The sequence below is a fragment of the Coregonus clupeaformis genome, chromosome 11, assembly GCF_020615455.1.
Source record: "Coregonus clupeaformis isolate EN_2021a chromosome 11, ASM2061545v1, whole genome shotgun sequence".
Classification (NCBI taxonomy): domain Eukaryota; kingdom Metazoa; phylum Chordata; class Actinopteri; order Salmoniformes; family Salmonidae; genus Coregonus; species Coregonus clupeaformis.
This window is the reverse complement of record NC_059202.1, coordinates 41,074,151-41,091,840: the sequence shown is the minus strand read 5'-3', so window position 1 is coordinate 41,091,840 and position 17,690 is coordinate 41,074,151. Positions and strand designations below refer to the sequence as shown.

At 41.6% G+C, this 17,690-nt stretch overlaps 1 protein-coding gene across 2 annotated transcripts in view; it reads right to left on the bottom strand.

Annotated features, from left to right (window-relative positions):
- The window catches only part of LOC121555294 (PHD finger protein 21A-like), a 60,614-nt gene that overhangs the window by 20,585 nt on the left and 22,339 nt on the right, over nucleotides 1–17,690 (bottom strand). For both annotated transcript variants that reach the window (XM_041869114.2, XM_041869115.2), the window contains 4 exons: nucleotides 14,960–14,992; nucleotides 6,505–6,570; nucleotides 2,846–3,031; nucleotides 2,174–2,431 (listed from right to left, as the gene is read on the bottom strand). In XM_041869114.2, coding sequence (XP_041725048.1) covers nucleotides 2,174–2,431; nucleotides 2,846–3,031; nucleotides 6,505–6,570; nucleotides 14,960–14,992 — 543 coding nt within the window. The remainder of the gene's footprint in view (nucleotides 1–2,173; nucleotides 2,432–2,845; nucleotides 3,032–6,504; nucleotides 6,571–14,959; nucleotides 14,993–17,690) is intronic.

Here is a 17,690-nt window from a genome sequence, read left to right as displayed (position 1 = left end):
GAGTGGATATCATGTGTCTAATTTGAATACTACGTATAAAGAAATGGAAAATAAATGTATTCAATTGAAAATAATACATAGACGGCACTGGACTCCACAAAGGTTATATAAGTTTAAGTTAATACCAGAAGACAGATGTTGGAGATGTAAAGGTGAAAATGCCTCTATTACACATATAGTCTGGTCATGTCCAGCGCTAAGAGATTGGTGGAATAATATCCAACAAGTTGTGTTTGATGTTATTAAGACACAGTTAAGACACATGCTTGAAAACCCACACGTCACTGAGTTAAAGCAGTTCTGCATGGAAGAGTGGACCAAAATTCCTCCACAGCGACGTGAGAGACTGATCAACAACTACAGGAAGCATTTGGTTGGAGTCATTGCAGCTAAAGGTGGCACAACCAGTTATTGAGTGTAAGAGGGCAATTACTTTTTCACACATGGGAATTGGGTGTTGCATAACTTTGTTTATGAAATAAATATGTAATTGTTGTGTTATTTGTTCACTTATGTTCCCTTTATCTAATATTAGGTTTTGGTTGAAGATCTGATAACATTCAGTATCACAAATATGCAAAAGTAGAGAAAATTAGAAAGGGGGCAAATACTTTTTCACAGCACTGTATGTTGGGCTCAACAACTGAACTTGAGGACTATATTTTCACTTCCTTTGAAAAGAGATGGCTTATCCTGGCCATCACAACAGCTAAGCATTTACGCTTAAGGCACTGAAAGGAAAATTATCCGCCTCCCTTTGATGAATGAGCCAGTACCATGGCACAGCTGGCTAGCTATGAGAGCGTTTCTTACTCGCTTCTGGGTAAACTAGACCACTTTGAATATACTTGGGGCCCCTTCATTGCTTGGTTAAATGGACCTTAAAAGGTGAAATTAATGTATTTGAAGTCAGTTTATAATGTGGTAAAGGGCACTGCTCTTATTATTCTTATTTTCTCTCTCTCTTGTTTTTGGTGTGTCTGTTATCGTTGTTTGGTTTTATATTATTTGTATATTACTCTGTATTTGTCATGTCCTTTTGTTGTTGTGAGAAAAAACAACAACATACAAGCAGAAATGTTTTGCATGAGTCGACATGGCTTGTTTGAGTAGAGCCTCCTTGTTCTTTCCTATGAGTTCAATACACCATAGCCCGCCTCATGTTTTTGTTCAACCCCCTGGTTGGATGGACTTACTGTGGACTGCAATGCCTATAGTATAACTGTAAGAATGAGCCCAGTGTTGAGGGACCCTGAGCTCCCAGTGGCATTACACACCTCAATAGCAGGGCATTAAATCACACGTTCATACCCAGGGTTAAAAACAGGTTATCACACTGACAGCCAAAACAAAACATTCAGAAGCTCCTGGACAACAAGAGTTTTCACCATAAAGACACAACAGCTGCAAAGGAAGGTATTAACACAGACAAAAGCAACAACATGAGCACACATCATTCTGAAAACAGAAGAAGACTAGAGGAAAGGGTATGCACAAAGCAGCACAATGCAAACAATAGCTTGGAGCCATGGAGCAAAGACTGTGACTGCACTGGGTTCGTGTCCTTGTGTACACTGTCGCCCTCTAGTGACTATTGAGTGAAATGCCTCGTGTCCACTCACACATTGGATTGGATTGGATTGGTGGGGGTTAGGGGGCAGGTCTTACTGGGACACACGCACCTGTGGATGAAATGTGGGTCTAGGCGTCATTCTAGGAGGAAGGACAAACTGTGGAATTTTGATTGGCTGTGTTGAGGTGGGGGTAGTGGTGGCCTGCACCGGAGACAAAACCACAGCAAATAGTGTATTCTCTCTACTGGAGCTGTAGACAACAGTTAGAGCTGAAAAAATATTTCAATTCCGCAGGTAGTTTTACAGAAAGAAAGATGATTTTGTGCCAAGTGCCACCACTGCCTCAAAGCACCTCCTCATTAAGAGGCATTCTCAATTGACCATGCATATTTCCATACACATCTACACAGAAAACATGTTCAACCCACTTTACTCTAAAGAGACTTTGTAAAACAGAAAGAAACTGGTTGAATATTTACTGCTTAATTTGAAAGACCCCAAACTGCCACCAGTTACAAGAGAAAGAGTTTGAAAGAGTTGAACTACAAAGGATGACAATGATAGTACTGTACAATGTCCAGGAAGTGAATGCCCCTTACCACAACTGGATTCTTTGACACCAGTCGCACGGACTCTGAACCCTGATTGGTCAACTTGCTGGCCACCTGGAAGTTGACAGGTGTGTTCTGGGAGTTGGAGTTGTCGGAGTTGATGACGCCGGGCTTGGAGGTGTGGCTGATGGCAGTGACTGTGGCGTCGCGCTGCGCCACGATAGAGGCAGGCATTGTGGGAGTGGCAGCTTTCAGCACTAAAGGTAGAGTCTTAGTGGTGATGACTGGGGTGACTGCCAGCGTCTTCTGACAGCGAGAGGAGGAAATAAAAAATAACTAAATAGTTGATAAATCAGAATGCAGAGAGACATTCTTCACTCTCTATCATTATAGTAGTATAAGATTGTGAACACTGACAGGTTTGGGGCTTGTCAGGGCAGGCTAGGGTTGCAAAATTCCAGAAACTTTCCCAAACTGCCCAGGTTTTCCTGAAATCCCGGTTGGAGGATTCCTTGAATCAGCAGGGAATAAGCAGGAGAGAATAAGTTATCCAACTGGGAATCATCCAAATGGGATTTCTGAAAAACCTAGGAAAGTTTCAGGTATTTTGTAAACTTTTTGTAGGCTACTGCAAAGTTATGACACAACAAGCCTTTGTGCAACATAACAAGCAGCTGAGTTGAGCTAAGGTCGACAGTGTCTGTGGACTTGTGTGGCTACCTGCTGCAGGGCCTGGGTGTGTGTGGTCTGCTGCAGGGCCTGGGTGTGTGTGGTCTGCTGCAGGGCCTGCAGAGTGGCGGAGGAGGGGATCTGGAGGACGTGTTTGTCTGCAGCCGGCACATGCACCGTCACCTCTGGCTCCTGTTTCACCAGCAGGTCCTTCCTCAGCTGCTCCACCACCTTTTTCTGGAGGACAGAAGGAAGAGGGGGAGAGAAAGAGGGGGAGTCAAAGAGGGGAAAGGAGCAGTGAAGAGCATGGGGAATGAGAAGAGGGCAAGAGAGGGAGGGGTGTAGAGGATGGGGAGAGAAGAGGGGATGAAGGGAGGTGGAACTAGATGAAGGAAAGCACATCAAATAAAACTCCAATTGAGTTTAGTGTCACTGTTCCCTTTAAAATGTTCTGTAGCCTTTTTTAGCCATGACCCCACCAGTGATTCACAACGTATTATGGTAACTACACAAAAGTCTCTTATATTAACATTTGCTAACAATTGGACGTCAAATCAATCACTTTCCTTGTTCCACGTTGAAACAGTCGATTAATTCATGTTGAGAACACCGAAATTTGACGATGGTTCCTTGGCTTTAAGATCAAACCGACTTTTGTGACTTAAATTCGAGGCCGGGGGCTCTGACCTTTCGCTTTGACAACAACTGCAGTTTTCACAACAGCAAAATACCAAATTAGCATCCGCAGCAATGCCAAGTCATTTCAATAGCTAATTCCGCTACTACACTGACACAAAATTATCTTCCCGACAGGGAATTAGACCTGCTCTGTGGAGGGGTAGAGACTGTGGAGCAGAGGAACAGGCAAGTATGAAATAAGTACACTTGGCATTCAGGCCAAAAGAGTTCAATCTTGGTTTCATCAGACCAGAGAATCTTGTTTTTTCATGGTCTGGCCTTTTGGCAATCTCCAAGCAGGCTGTCATGTGCCTTTTACTGAGGAGTGGCTTCAGTCTTGCCACTCTACCATAAAGGCCTGTTTGGTGGAGTGCTGCAGAGATGGTTGTCCTTCTGGAAGGTTCTCTCATCTCCACAGAGGAACTCTACAGCTCTGTCAGAGTGACCATCTGGTTCTTGGTCACCTCCCTGACTTAGGCCCTTCTCCCCTGATTGCTCTGTTTGGCCGGGCGGCCAGCTCTAGGAAGAGTTTTGGTGGTTCCAAACTTCTTCCATTTCAGAATGATGGAGGCCACTGTGTTCTTGGGGACCTTCAATGCTGCAGAAATGTTTTGGTTCCCTTCCCCATATCTGTGCCTCGACACAACCTCGGATCTCTACGGACAATTCCTTCAACCTCATGGCTTGGTTTTTTCTCTGACATACACTGTCAACTGTGGGACCTGTGTGCCTTTCCAAATCATGTCCAATCAATTGAATTTACCACAGGTGGACTCCAATCAAGCTGTAGAAATATCTGAAGGATGATCAATGGAAACAGGATACACCGGAGCTCAATTTCGAGTCTCATAGGAAAGGGTCTGAATACTTATGTAAATAAGGTACTTCTGTTTTTTTATTTGTAATACATTTGCAAAAAATTCTGAAAACCTGTTTTAGCTTCGTCATTATGGGGTATTGTGTGTAGATTGCTGAGGATTTTATTTAATCCATTTTAGAATAAGGCTGTAACGTAACAAAATGTGGAAAAAGTCAAGGGGTTTGAATACTTTCCGAAGGCACTGTAAATGTGCCCATTTGGGGATCTGATAGTATTTCTGATTGGCTTAACGCACCACCACTGTGGAGCTTCTCAAAGTAACGTTTTCTTCACCTCAAACAGCAAGCAAACAAAGTCTGTTTTTACATGCATTGACAATGACAATAGTTCCTCAATGTATTTGAAAAATATTTCCAGCTCACTCCCTTTTGATAACCACTCAGCGTGAAAGGGAAAAATGTAATGCTCTTATCCAGTGGAAACATCATAAAATACCTGATGACCTCATCCCTTGCACAAATAGCCTACAGCTGTGTCTGTCCTGAGCTCACTGGCACAGGGAATTGAGGGCCCAGAATGTTTTACACAATGTTGCAAGTTTGCTAGCTCCAGCTTCTGGCCAGACACAAGTTGATACAATATTTCAAGTTCGTTGCAGACAGGCCATGCGTAGCCAATGTGATTTCTAGGATATTTATTTTTATCAGGATATTTTCTGCCTGCAGGCTGCAATGTTTTTATTTGTTGGCTTCATGTAAGATATTTTTACATAGATGGCAATGGCAATTGAAGTGACTTTTTAGGTTTGAATCATTTTCATTTAGATTTTGATAGAATTTTGATTAACCACATGACAATGATTTTGAGATACGAAGACGTCATTATAAATTAAACTGTTCCATGAAAATGTGCATATAAAAACCATAACTGGCACGCAGATCGGTAGAAATGGTAAGATAAATTGGCATTCCACATGAGAAAAGGTTGCCGACTACTCGTGTAGCTTATTACCGGCAACTTCAGGAGTGTAACGGCAGAAAGCCAGCAGGAGCAGGAGGATGGCCGGGTCAGGTTAGGATTTTTTTTATTCTGGTTATCTTGATCTCTGGCTCCCTCTTGAGTCATTTGTGTCTTATTTCATCAAACAGTGTGCTTAAAGCATCAAACAAGCACAATGCATATAGTTGATTTTATTAAAACACATAGGGTGTGGCTATATACGGAAAAATACAACTTCGATTTCGGTCGACCAATATACCTTCTTTTTTTTCACACTAAACACATCTTTAAAGGGATACTTTGTGATTTTGGCAATTAGATCCTTTATCTACTTCCCCAGAGTCAGAAGAACTCGTGGATATCATTTTTATGTCTGTGTCCAATAGGAAGGACGTTAGAGGTAATTCTGCAAGCCAATGCTAACTAGCGTTAGCACAATGGCTGGAAGTGTATGGGTATCTGATAGACTTCCAGCCATTGCGCTAACACCAGTTAGTGCAACTACCTCTTAACTTCCTTCATACTGGACACAGAGACATAAAACTGGTATCCACAAGTTAATCTGACTCTGGGGAAGTAGATCCCGAAGTATCCCTTTAACCAAAAGAGCCACCACTCAATATCTTGGAATATATCCCAGGTTCTTTGATTTGTTCCAGAGAACATGATCACAGTCGGTGTGTCACAAACCACATTGATTAGTCAGCTCCCTTGACAGGCTAGAGAAAGCAGCAGGAAAACAAGTCGTTGTCGAAGTCACACTGGGTGAGTCTCACAGTGGGCAGAATAATGCTGACAGAGAGAGCACGTTGGGAAGAGAATGCACATAAAAAAAAATAATAATGTGCTTTCAATTCTGCCTCAAAGCATCCATCAAAAGACATTAGACGTGTAAACAGTATGTGTGTGTGTCTATTCCGTGTTCACTTGCACATGTACACGGCTCTGCACAGAGGGAGTGACAAATTACTCATTCAAATTTAAAAAGCCTCACAAGAAACTGTTAACATTTAAACATACATGATTCATTTGTGTGTATCTTCGAATATAATGTTTAAAGAAACAAATGAGTCTGTCTAAAATGACCAACAAGTTACACATTTTATTTGTAAACATCCTGTGTTTCAAATGCACATAAGTATTGGTGTGTTTGCTCTCATATAGAGCAACCTGGGATAGCCTTGTGTTGTGTCAGCATAGTGTCCTGAAATACCTGCTTCTCGCTAAGCGCTGTGATCTTTGCCTGAAGTTCGTGGAGCTGCTTCTTCAGATCAGCATTCTGCAAAGGAAGGCACAGCTCTTTTTAGGGCAATTTCATACCAAGTTCCAATAATTTACATCCAGGTTCACTTGAAAAAGCAGTTTGGTTAATTTAACCAAAACAACTTTATTTCAAATTGGAATATCTTTGTCTCCCACCCTGATGTTTCACATTCACATACATCTCCAAATGAACTGAATCAGTAAGAAAAATTATTTTATCAAACTATCCAGGTGTCAAAACGCCATTTGGAGCTTGAGTCTCTTACAATTTTGTGGAAACATTTAGAATCAAATTTTATTGGTCGCCTACACGTGTTTAGCAGATGCTATTGCGGGTGTAGCGAAATGCTTGTCTTCCTAGCTCCAACAGTGTAGTAATATGTAACAATTCACAACAATACAAACAAATCTAAAAGTACAATAATGGAATTAAGAAATATAATTTAGGACGAGCATTGTCGGAGTCCCGGAGTATAAATACTGTGTGTGTGTGTGTAAATATATACACTACTATATAACACCTACTCATTCAAGGGTTTTTATTTATTTGTACTATTTTTTACAATGTAGAATAATAGTGAAGACATCAAAACTATGAAATAACATATGGAATCATGTAGTAACCAAAAATGTGTTAAGTATATATACAGTGAGGGAAAAAAGTATTTGATCCCGTGCTGATTTTGTACGTTTGCCCACTGACAAAGAAATGATCAGTCTATAATTTTAATGGTAGGTTTATTTGAACAGTGAGAGACAGAATAACAACAAAAAAATCCAGAAAAACGCATGTCAAAAATGTTATAAATTGATTTGCATTTTAATGAGGTAAATAAGTATTTGACCCCCTCTCAACCAGAAAGATTTCTGGCTCCCAGGTGTCTTTTATACAGGTAACGAGCTGAGATTAGGAGCACACTCTTAAAGGGAGTGCTTCTAATCTCAGCTTGTTACCTGTATAAAAGACACATGTCCACAGAAGCAATCAATCAATCAGATTCCAAACTCTCCACCATGGCCGTGTAAAGGAAAGAATGAATGGGGCCATGTATCGTGAGATTTTGAGTGAAAACCTCCTTCCATCAGCAAGGGCATTCAATCAATCAATCAATTTTATTTTATATAGCCCTTCTTACATCAGCTAATATCTCGAAGTGCTGTACAGAAACCCAGCCTAAAACCCCAAACAGCTAGTAATGCAGGTGTAGAAGCACGGTGGCTAGGAAAAACGTGGCTGGGTCTTTCAGCATGACAATGATCCCAAACACACCGCCCGGGCAACGAAGGAGTGGCTTCGTAAGAAGCATTTCAAGGTCCTGGAGTGGCCTAGCCAGTCTCCAGATCTCAACCCCATAGAAAATCTTTGGAGGGAGTTGAAAGTCCGTGTTGCCCAGCGACAGCCCCAAAACATCACTGCTCTAGAGGAGATCTGCATGGAGGAATGGGCCAAAATACCAGCAACAGTGTGTGAAAACCTTGTGAAGACTTACAGAAAACGTTTGACCTGTGTCATTGCCAACAAAGGGTATATAACAAAGTATTGAGAAACTTTTGTTATTGACCAAATACTTATTTTGCACCATAATTTGCAAATAAATTCATCAAAAATCCTACAATGTGATTTTCTGGATTTTCTTTTCTCATTTTGTCTGTCATAGTTGACGTGTACCTATGATGAAAATTACAGGCCTCTCATCTTTTTAAAGTGGGAGAACTTGCACAATTGGTGGCTGACTAAATACTTTTTTCCCCCACTATATATATATATATATATATATATACACACACACACACACACACACACACATACACACACATACATATATATATACACATATATATGTGTGTATATATGTGAGTGTATATACTCTCCCTTATACTGGTCACTGGAAGTTCAACATAGCACCTCATGGCAAAGAACTCTGAGGATCTGAAAAAAAGAATTGTTGTTCTACATAAAGATGGCCTGGGCTATAAGAAGATTGCCAAGACCCTGAAACTGAGCTGCAGCACGGTGGCCAAGACCATACAGCGGTTTAACAGGAGAGGTTCCACTCAGAACAGGCCTCGCCATGGTCGACCAAAGAGGTTGAGTGCACGTGCTCAGCGTCATATCCAGAGGTTGTCTTTGGGAAATAGACGTACGAGTGCTGCCAGCATTGCTGCAGAGGTTGAAGGGGTGGGGGGTCAGCCTGTCAGTGCTCAGACCATACGCCGCACACTGCATCAAATTGGTCTGCATGGCTGTCGTCCCAGAAGGAAGCCTCTTCTAAAGATGATGCACAAGAAAGCCCGCAAACAGTTTGCTGAAGACAAGCAGACTAAGGACATGGATGTCCTGTGGTCTGATGAGACCAAGATAAACTTATTTGGTTCAGATGGTGTCAAGCGTGTGTGGCGGCAACCAGGTGAGGAGTAAAAAGACAATTGTGTCTTGCCTACAGTCAAGCATGGTGGTGGGAGTGTCATGGTCTGCACGAGTGCTGCCGGCACTGGGGAGCTACAGTTAATTGAGGGAACCATGAATGCCAACATGTACTGTGACATACTGAAGCAGAGCATGATGCCCTCCCTTCGGAGACTGGGCCGCAGGGCAGTATTCCAACATGATAACGACCCCAAACACACCTCCAAGACGACCACTGCCTTGCTAAAGAAGCTGAGGGTAAAGGTGATGGACTGGCCAAGCATGTCTCCAGACCTAAACATTATTGAGCATCCTCAAACGGAAGGTGGAGGAGTGCAAGGTCTCTAACATCCACCAGCTCTGTGATGTCGTCAAGAAGGAGTGGAAGAGGACTCCAGTGGCAACCTGCGAAGCTCTGGTGAACTACATGCCCAAGAGGGTTAAGGCAGTGCTGGAAAATGATGGTGGCCACACAAAATTGACACTTTGGGCCAATTTGGACATTTTCACTTAGGGGTGTACTCACTTTTGTTGCCAGCGGTTTAGACATTAATGGCTGTGTGTTGTGTTATTTTGAGGGGACAGCAAATTTACTTTTTTATACAAGCTGTACACTCTACTTTACATTGTAGCAAAGTGTCATTTCTTCAGTGTTGTCACATGAAAAGATATACTCAAATATTTACAAAAATGTGAGAGGTGTACTCACTTTTGTGAGATACTGTACACACACACACACATATATATATATACATATACACATATATATATATATATATATATATACACACACACACACACACACACACACATATATACATACCTCCAATTGACTCAAATAATGTCAATTAGCCTATCAGAAGCTTCTAAAGCCATGACATAATTTTCTGGAATTTTCCAAGCTGTTTAAAGGCACAGTCAACTTAGTGTATGTAAACTTGTGACCCACTGGAATTGTGATACAGTGAATTATAAAGTGAAATAATCTGTCTGTAAACAATTGTTGGAAAAATTACTTGTGTCATGCACAAAGTAGATGTCCTAACCGACTTGCCAAAACGATAGTTCGTTAACAAGAAATTTGTGGAGTGGTTGAAAAACAAGTTTTAATGACTAAGTGTATGTAAACTTCCGACTTCAACTGTATATATACACACAAAAGTTTGGGGTCACTTACAAATGTCCTTGTTTTCCATGAAAACACACATGAAATGAGTTTGAATAGGAAATATAGCATAATTAATAGGAAATGTAGTCATTGACAAGGTTAGAAATAATGATTTTTAATTGAAATATATAATTGTGTCCTTCAAACTTTGATTTCGTCAAAGAATCCTCCATTTGCAGCAATTATAGCCTTGCAGACCTTTGGCATTCTAGTTGTCAATTTGTTGAGGTATTCTGAAGAGATTTCACCTTATGCTTCCTGAAGCACCTCCCACAAGTTGGATTGGCTTGATGGACACTTCTTACGTACCATACAGTCAAGATGCTCCCACAACAGCTCAGTAAGGTTGAGATCCGGTGACTGTGCTGGCCACTCCATTATAGACAGAATACCAGCTCACTGCTTCTTCCCTAAATAGTTATTGCGTAGTTTGAAGCTGTGCTTTGGGTCATTGTCCAATTGTAGGAGGAAATTGGCTCCAATCAAGCGCTGTCCACAGGGTATGGCATGGCGTGCAAAATGGAGTGATAGCCTTCCTTCTTCAAGATCCCTTTTACCCTGTACAAATCTCCCACTATACCACCACCAAAGCACCCCCAGACCATCACATTGCCTCCAACATGCTTGACAGATGGCATCAAGCACTCCTCCAGCAGCTTTTCACTTGGTCTGCGTCTCACAAATGTTCGTCTTTGTGATCCGAACACCTCAAACTTCGATTTGTCTGTCCATAACACTTCCTCTGTCCAGTGTCTGTGTTCTTTTGCCCATATTAATATTTTATTTTTATTGGCCAGTCTGAGATATGGCTTTTTCTTTGCAACTCTGCCTAGGTCAGCATCCCGGAGTCGCCTCTTCACCTTTGACGTTGAGACTGGTGTTTTGCAGGTACTATTTAATGAAGCTGCCAGTTGAGGACCTGTGAGGCGCCTGTTTCTCAAACTAGACACTAATGTATTTGTCCTCTTGCTCAGTTGTGCACCGGGGCCTCCCACTCCTCTTTCTATTCTGGTTAGAGCCAGTTTGCGCTGTTCTGTGAAGGGAGTAGTCCACAGCGTTGTACGAGATCTTCAGTTTTTTGGCAATTTCTCACATGGAATAGCCTTCATTTCTCAGATCAAGACTAGACTGACGAGTTTCAGAAGAAAGTTATTTGTTTCTGGCCATTTTGATCCTGTAATCGAACCCACAATTGCTGATGCTCCAGATACTCAACAAGTCTCAAGAAGGCCCGTTTTATTGCTTCTTTAATCAGCACAACAGTTTTCAGCTCTGCTAACATAATTGCAAAAGGGTTTTCTAATGCTCAATTAGCCTTTTAAAATGATAAACTTGGATTAGCAAACACAACGTGCCATTGGAACACAGGACTGATGGTTGCTGATCATGGGCTTCTGTACGCCTACGTAGATATTCCATTAAACATCAGCCATTTGCAGCTACAATTGCCATTTACAACATTAACAATGTCTACATTGTATTTTTGATGTTATTTTAATGGACAAAAAAATTGATTTTCTTTCGAAAACAAGGACATTTCAAGTGACCCCAAACTTTTGAATGGTAGTGTATATATATTTGCAAGAAAAAAAACATATGGGGGATTGGATGTGATGCAGACAATTACATTGATGGACGTTACACTCTATCTGCAATATTAAAGCTGATCTACCCCTAAAAAAAAAAAAGTATGCAGACATTTGCGCAGTCTTGCACGCACATTTTCTGGCTGCCGCTTGCATTGTTGTTTTCCTTACAAATAATAACTTTGGACATGTGTGCAATCCTATCAAAGTGCCTTATTTTCTGTATATCGTATAGTCGTTTCTACTGTAGCATAAAGTATGTATGTATGTATGTATGGAGCATAATGTATTTACAGTTTTATTCACGTTTTCAAGTACTGTCAGACCAAAGATGTTATAAATGAGGTGAAGGAATGGTTCACTCATCTTTCAAGTAAACTTCCGGAAGAGAATGAAGGAAAGTGAATGATTGTAGATGACACACCCCCTTCAACATGCATACTGCAAACAGAACAAACTCATCGTCTCCTCTTATTATCTTTGGTTGACGTGGAAAAACAAACATGGTGGCGCGCACAAACTACCCATCGCCGGATTACTTTCGATTTCTAGAAAGTGTTTTACTCAATTATTTCGATCAATGTTGAGCTCACCCGTGATGTGATGACTTACAGTGGGGCAAAAAAGTATTTAGTCAGCCACCAATTGTGCAAGTTCTCCCACTTAAAAAGATGAGAGAGGCCTGTAATTTTCATCATAGGTACACGTCAACTATGACAGACAAATTGAGAAAAAAAATCCAGAAAATCCCATTGTAGGATTTTTAATGAATTTATTTGCAAATTATGGTGGAAAATAAGTATTTGGTCACCTACAAACAAGCAAGATTTCTGGCTCTCACAGACCTGTAACTTCTTCTTTAAGAGGCTCCTCTGTCCTCCACTCGTTACCTGTATTAATGGCACCTGTTTGAACTTGTTATCAGTATAAAAGACACCTGTCCACAACCTCAAACAGTCACACTCCAAACTTCACAATGGCCAAGACCAAAGAGCTGTCAAAGGACACCAAAAACAAAATTGTAGACCTGCACCAGGCTGGGAAGACTGAATCTGCAACAGGTAAGCAGCTTGGTTTGAAGAAATCAACTGTGGGAGCAATTATTAGGAAATGGAAGACATACAAGACCACTGATAATCTCCCTCGATCTGGGGCTCCATGCAAGATCTCACCCCGTGGGGTCAAAATGATCACAAGAACGGTGAGCAAAAATCCCAGAACCACACGGGGGGACCTAGTGAATGACCTGCTGAGAGCTGGGACCAAAGTAACAAAGCCAACCATCAGTAACACACTACGCCGCCAGGGACTCAAATCCTGCAGTGCGAGACGTGTCCCCCTGCTTAAGCCAGTACATGTCCAGGCCCGTCTGAAGTGCATTTGGATGATCCAGAAGAGGATTGGGAGAATGTCATATGGTCAGATGAAACCAAAATATAACTTTTTGGTAAAAACTCAACTCGTCATGTTTGGAGGACAAAGAATGCTGAGTTGCATCCAAAGAACACCATACCTACTGTGAAGCATGGGGTTGGAAACATCATGCTTTGGGGCTGTTTTTCTGCAAAGGGACCAGGACGACTGATCCGTGTAAAGGAAAGAATGAATGGGGCCATGTATCGTGAGATTTTGAGTGAAACCCTCCTTCCATCAGCAAGGGCATTGAAGATGAGACGTGGCTGGGTCTTTCAGCATGACAATGATCCCAAACACACCGCCCGGGCAACGAAGGAGTGGCTTCGTAAGAAGCATTTCAAGGTCCTGGAGTGGCCTAGCCAGTCTCCAGATCTCAACCCCATAGAAAATCTTTGGAGGGGAGTTGAAAGTCTGTGTTGCCCAGCGACAGCCCCAAAACATCACTGCTCTAGAGGAGATCTGCATGGAGGAATGGGCCAAAATACCAGCAACAGTGTGTGAAAACCTTGTGAAGACTTACAGAAAACGTTTGACCTGTGTCATTGCCAACAAAGGGTATATAACAAAGTATTGAGAAACTTTTGTTATTGACCAAATACTTATTTTCCACCATCATATGCCAATAAATTCATTAAAAATCCTACAATGTGATTTTCTGGATTTTTTTTTCTAATTTTGTCTGTCATAGTTGACGTGTACCTATGATGAAAATTACAGGCCTCTCTCATCTTTTTAAGTGGGAGAACTTGCACAATTGGTGGCTGACTAAATACTTTTTTTCCCCACTGTATAAATAGTAATTGCTATTAGCTAATTCATATTGTGGTTTTTATCAGCCGAGAGTTCTCTAAATATGACTGCTTGTGTTACGTCAATCTTTCCTCAGTTAGCGCTAGGACTAATGTAGCCTACATTTTCCGGTTTGGATGATTGCGTATGCTGTCGCTACTTCTGTGAATGTCTGAACATTGCATCCAAAAATAAACTGGTCACATTCAGGACATAACTTTGTAAGGACTGTGTTTGTGCAAAATGTTTGTGAAAAAACAGTGTGGCTGGCTCAAATGCTGACTGTTGCGTCAATCAAAACTGGACGTTCTAAATAAGCGTTCTAATCACACCGGTTTAAGCGTACGCTGCAGGGACCACTGTAGAATGATCACACCCGTTTGTTGGTACGTGTGAAAAGGTTAATCATGAAACATACACCTCCGCCTTTCTTCTTCCCAGAGAGTTCTTTAATCTTATCTGCACTATGTACTGAGAACCCAGCTGCTGTATGGATGGGGACAGTATATCCGGAGAGAGCCATGATTCCGTGAAACAGAGTATGTTACAGTCCCTGATGTCTCTCTGGAAGGAGATCCTCGCCCTGAGCTTGTCTACTTTATTGTCCAGGAAATGAACATTAGCAAGTAATATAATCGGAAGCGGTGGATGGTGGGCTCGCATTATGAGTCGGAATAGAAGTCCATTCCGAATACCTCTTCTCTGCCGGCGGCGTCTTGGAGCAGCCTTGGGGATAAGTTCAATTGCCCTAGGGGGTACGAACAAAGGATCCAATTCGGGAAAGTCGTATTTCTGGTCGGAATGCTGGCGAGTTACCGCCGCTCTGATATCCAAAAGTTATTTCCGGCTGTATGTAATAACGCAAAAAAACGTTCTGGGCTAATAATGTAAGAAATAACATGTTTTTTTTTGTTCAATAGTGCAAAGTTGCTTAGGAGCTAGAAACAGAGCTGCAATGTCTATCGGCGCCATCTATCGGCACCATCAGTCTACTGAAAACAAACAAAACCAAACAATTATTAACCTAAATTGTCTTTACCTGTGGGTCCTGTTTCATCTGGGTGACCAGGTTCTGTAGAAGAAAAAGATAAGGATAAATGTGGGTAGGATAACAAATGTATTCAGGGACATTACACAAGACTCTACTACAGCCTGTAGACAGTGACACCTAAAGGCAAAACATTAAACTGTATTGAATCCAGTGCACCTGTCCCATACCTAATTGTGACAGTGGCCGTCATTCAGTCTCAGCATAACATTTACATTTTAGTCATTTAGCAGACGCTCTTATCCAGAGCGACTTACAGTTAGTGAGTGCATACATTAATTTTTTTTATTTATTTTTTAAATCATACCGGCCCCCCATGGGAATCGAACCCACAACCCTGGCATTGCAAACGCCATCTCTGCCGGCCAAACCCTCCCCTACCTTGGACGACGCTGGGCCAATTGTGCGCCGCCCCATGTCTCCCGGTCGCGGCCGGCTACGACAGAGCCTGGATTCGAACCAGGATCTCTAGTGGCACAGTTAGCACTGCGATGCAGTGCCTTAGACCACTGCGCCACTCGGGAGGTTAACACTGAATAGCATATACAACCCTTCATATTTTCATAATTATAGTATATGATTATTATAATTTGAATATTTGATTAGGATGACTTTATAAATACTGAAATGTGACTTCTTACATATAAATTACATATCCATACATTTTACATACTCTGACATGCACGGTCAACTGTGGGACCTTATATAGACAGGTGTGTGCCTTTCCAAATCATGTCCAATCAATTGAATTTACCACAGGTGGACGCCAATCAAGTTGTAGAAACATCAATGATGATCAATGGAAACAGGATGCACCTGAGCTCAATTTCGAATCTCATAGCAAAGGGTCTGAATAATTATGTAAATAAGGTATCGTTTTTTTATTTTTAATACATTTGCAAAAAAAATCTAAAAACCTGTTTTCGCTTTGTCATTATGTGTAGATTGATGAGGATTTATTTTTATTTAATACATTTTAGAATAAGGCTGTAACATAACAAAATGTGGAGAAAGTGAAGGAGTATGAATACTTTCCCGAATGCACTGTAAGTGGAAGTTAGGATTCGCCCCTAATTTGAATTTGTACCTAGTCGTGCATTGACGTCATTCGGAAACGAAAGTAAAAATTCTACTTAAGTGGAAATTTGGATTCACCCCATAATGCAATGGTCTTCAGTGGATCTTCTCAAACATATACAGTGAGGGAAAAAAGTATTTGATCCCCTGCTGATTTTGTATGTTTGCCCACTGACAAAGATATCAGTCTATAATTTTAATGGTAGGTTTATTTGAACAGTGAGAGACAGAATAACAACAAATAAATCCAGAAAAACATGTCAAACATGTTATAAATTGATTTGCATTTTAATGAGGGAAATAAGTATTTGACCCCTCTGCAAAACATTACTTAGTACTTGGTGGCAAAACCCTTGTTGGCAATCACAGAGGTCAGACGTTTCTTGTAGTTGGCCACCAGGTTTTGCACACATCTCAGGAGGGATTTTGTCCCACTCCTCTTTGCAGATCTTCTCCAAGTCATTAAGGTTTCGAGGCTGACGTTTGGCAACTCGAACCTTCAGGCCCCGTCCATCGTCCCTTTGATGCGGTGAAGTTGCCCTGTCCCCTTAGCAGAAAAACACCCCCAAAGCATAATGTTTCCACCTCCATGTTTGACGGTGGGGATGGTGTTCTTGGGATCATAGGCAGCATTCCTCCTCCTCCAAACACGGCGAGTTGAGTTGATGCCAAAGAGCTCGATTTTGGTCTCATCTGACCACAACACTTTCACCCAGTTCTCCTCTGAATCATTCAGATGTTCATTGGCAAACTTCAGACGGGCCTGTATATGTGTTTTCTTGAGCAGGGGGACCTTGCGGGCGCTGCAGGATTTCAGTCCTTCACGGCGTAGTGTGTTACCAATTGTTTTCTTGGTGACTATGGTCCCAGCTGCCTTGAGATCATTGACAAGATCCTCACGTGCAGTTCTGGGCTGATTCCTCACCGTGTTCATGATTATTGCAACTCCACGAGGTGAGATCTTGCATGGAGCCCCAGGCCGAGGGAGATTGACAGTTATTTTGTGTTTCTTTCATTTGCGAATAATCGCACCAACTGTTGTCACCTTCTCACCAAGCTGCTTGGCGATGGTCTTGTAGCCCATTCCAACCTTGTGTAGGTCTACAATCTTGTCCCTGACATCCTTGGAGAGCTCTTTGGTCTTGGCCATGGTGGAGAGTTTGGAATCTGATTGATTGATTGCGTCTGTGGACAGGTGTCTTTTATACAGGTAACAAACTGAGATTAGGAGCACTCCCTTTATGAGTGTGCTCCTAATCTCTGCTCGTTACCTGTATAAAGACACCTGGGAACCAGAAATCTTTCTGATTAAGAGGGGGTCAAATACTTATTTCCCTCAATAAAATGCAAATCAATTTATAACATTTTTGACATGCGTTTTTCTGGATTTTGTTGTTGTTATTCTGTCTCTCACTGTTCAAATAAACCTTCCATTAAAATTATAGACTGATCATTTCTTTGCCAGTGGGCAAACGTACAAAATCAGCAGGGGATCAAATACTTTTTTCCCTCACTGTACACTGACTCGGTGACTGGGTTCATCAGGAAGTGCATAGCGGAAGTTGATCCTACTGTGATGATGAAAAGGTAACCATTTCAGAAACCGTGGATAGATAATAGCATTCACGCAAAACTGAAAATGCAA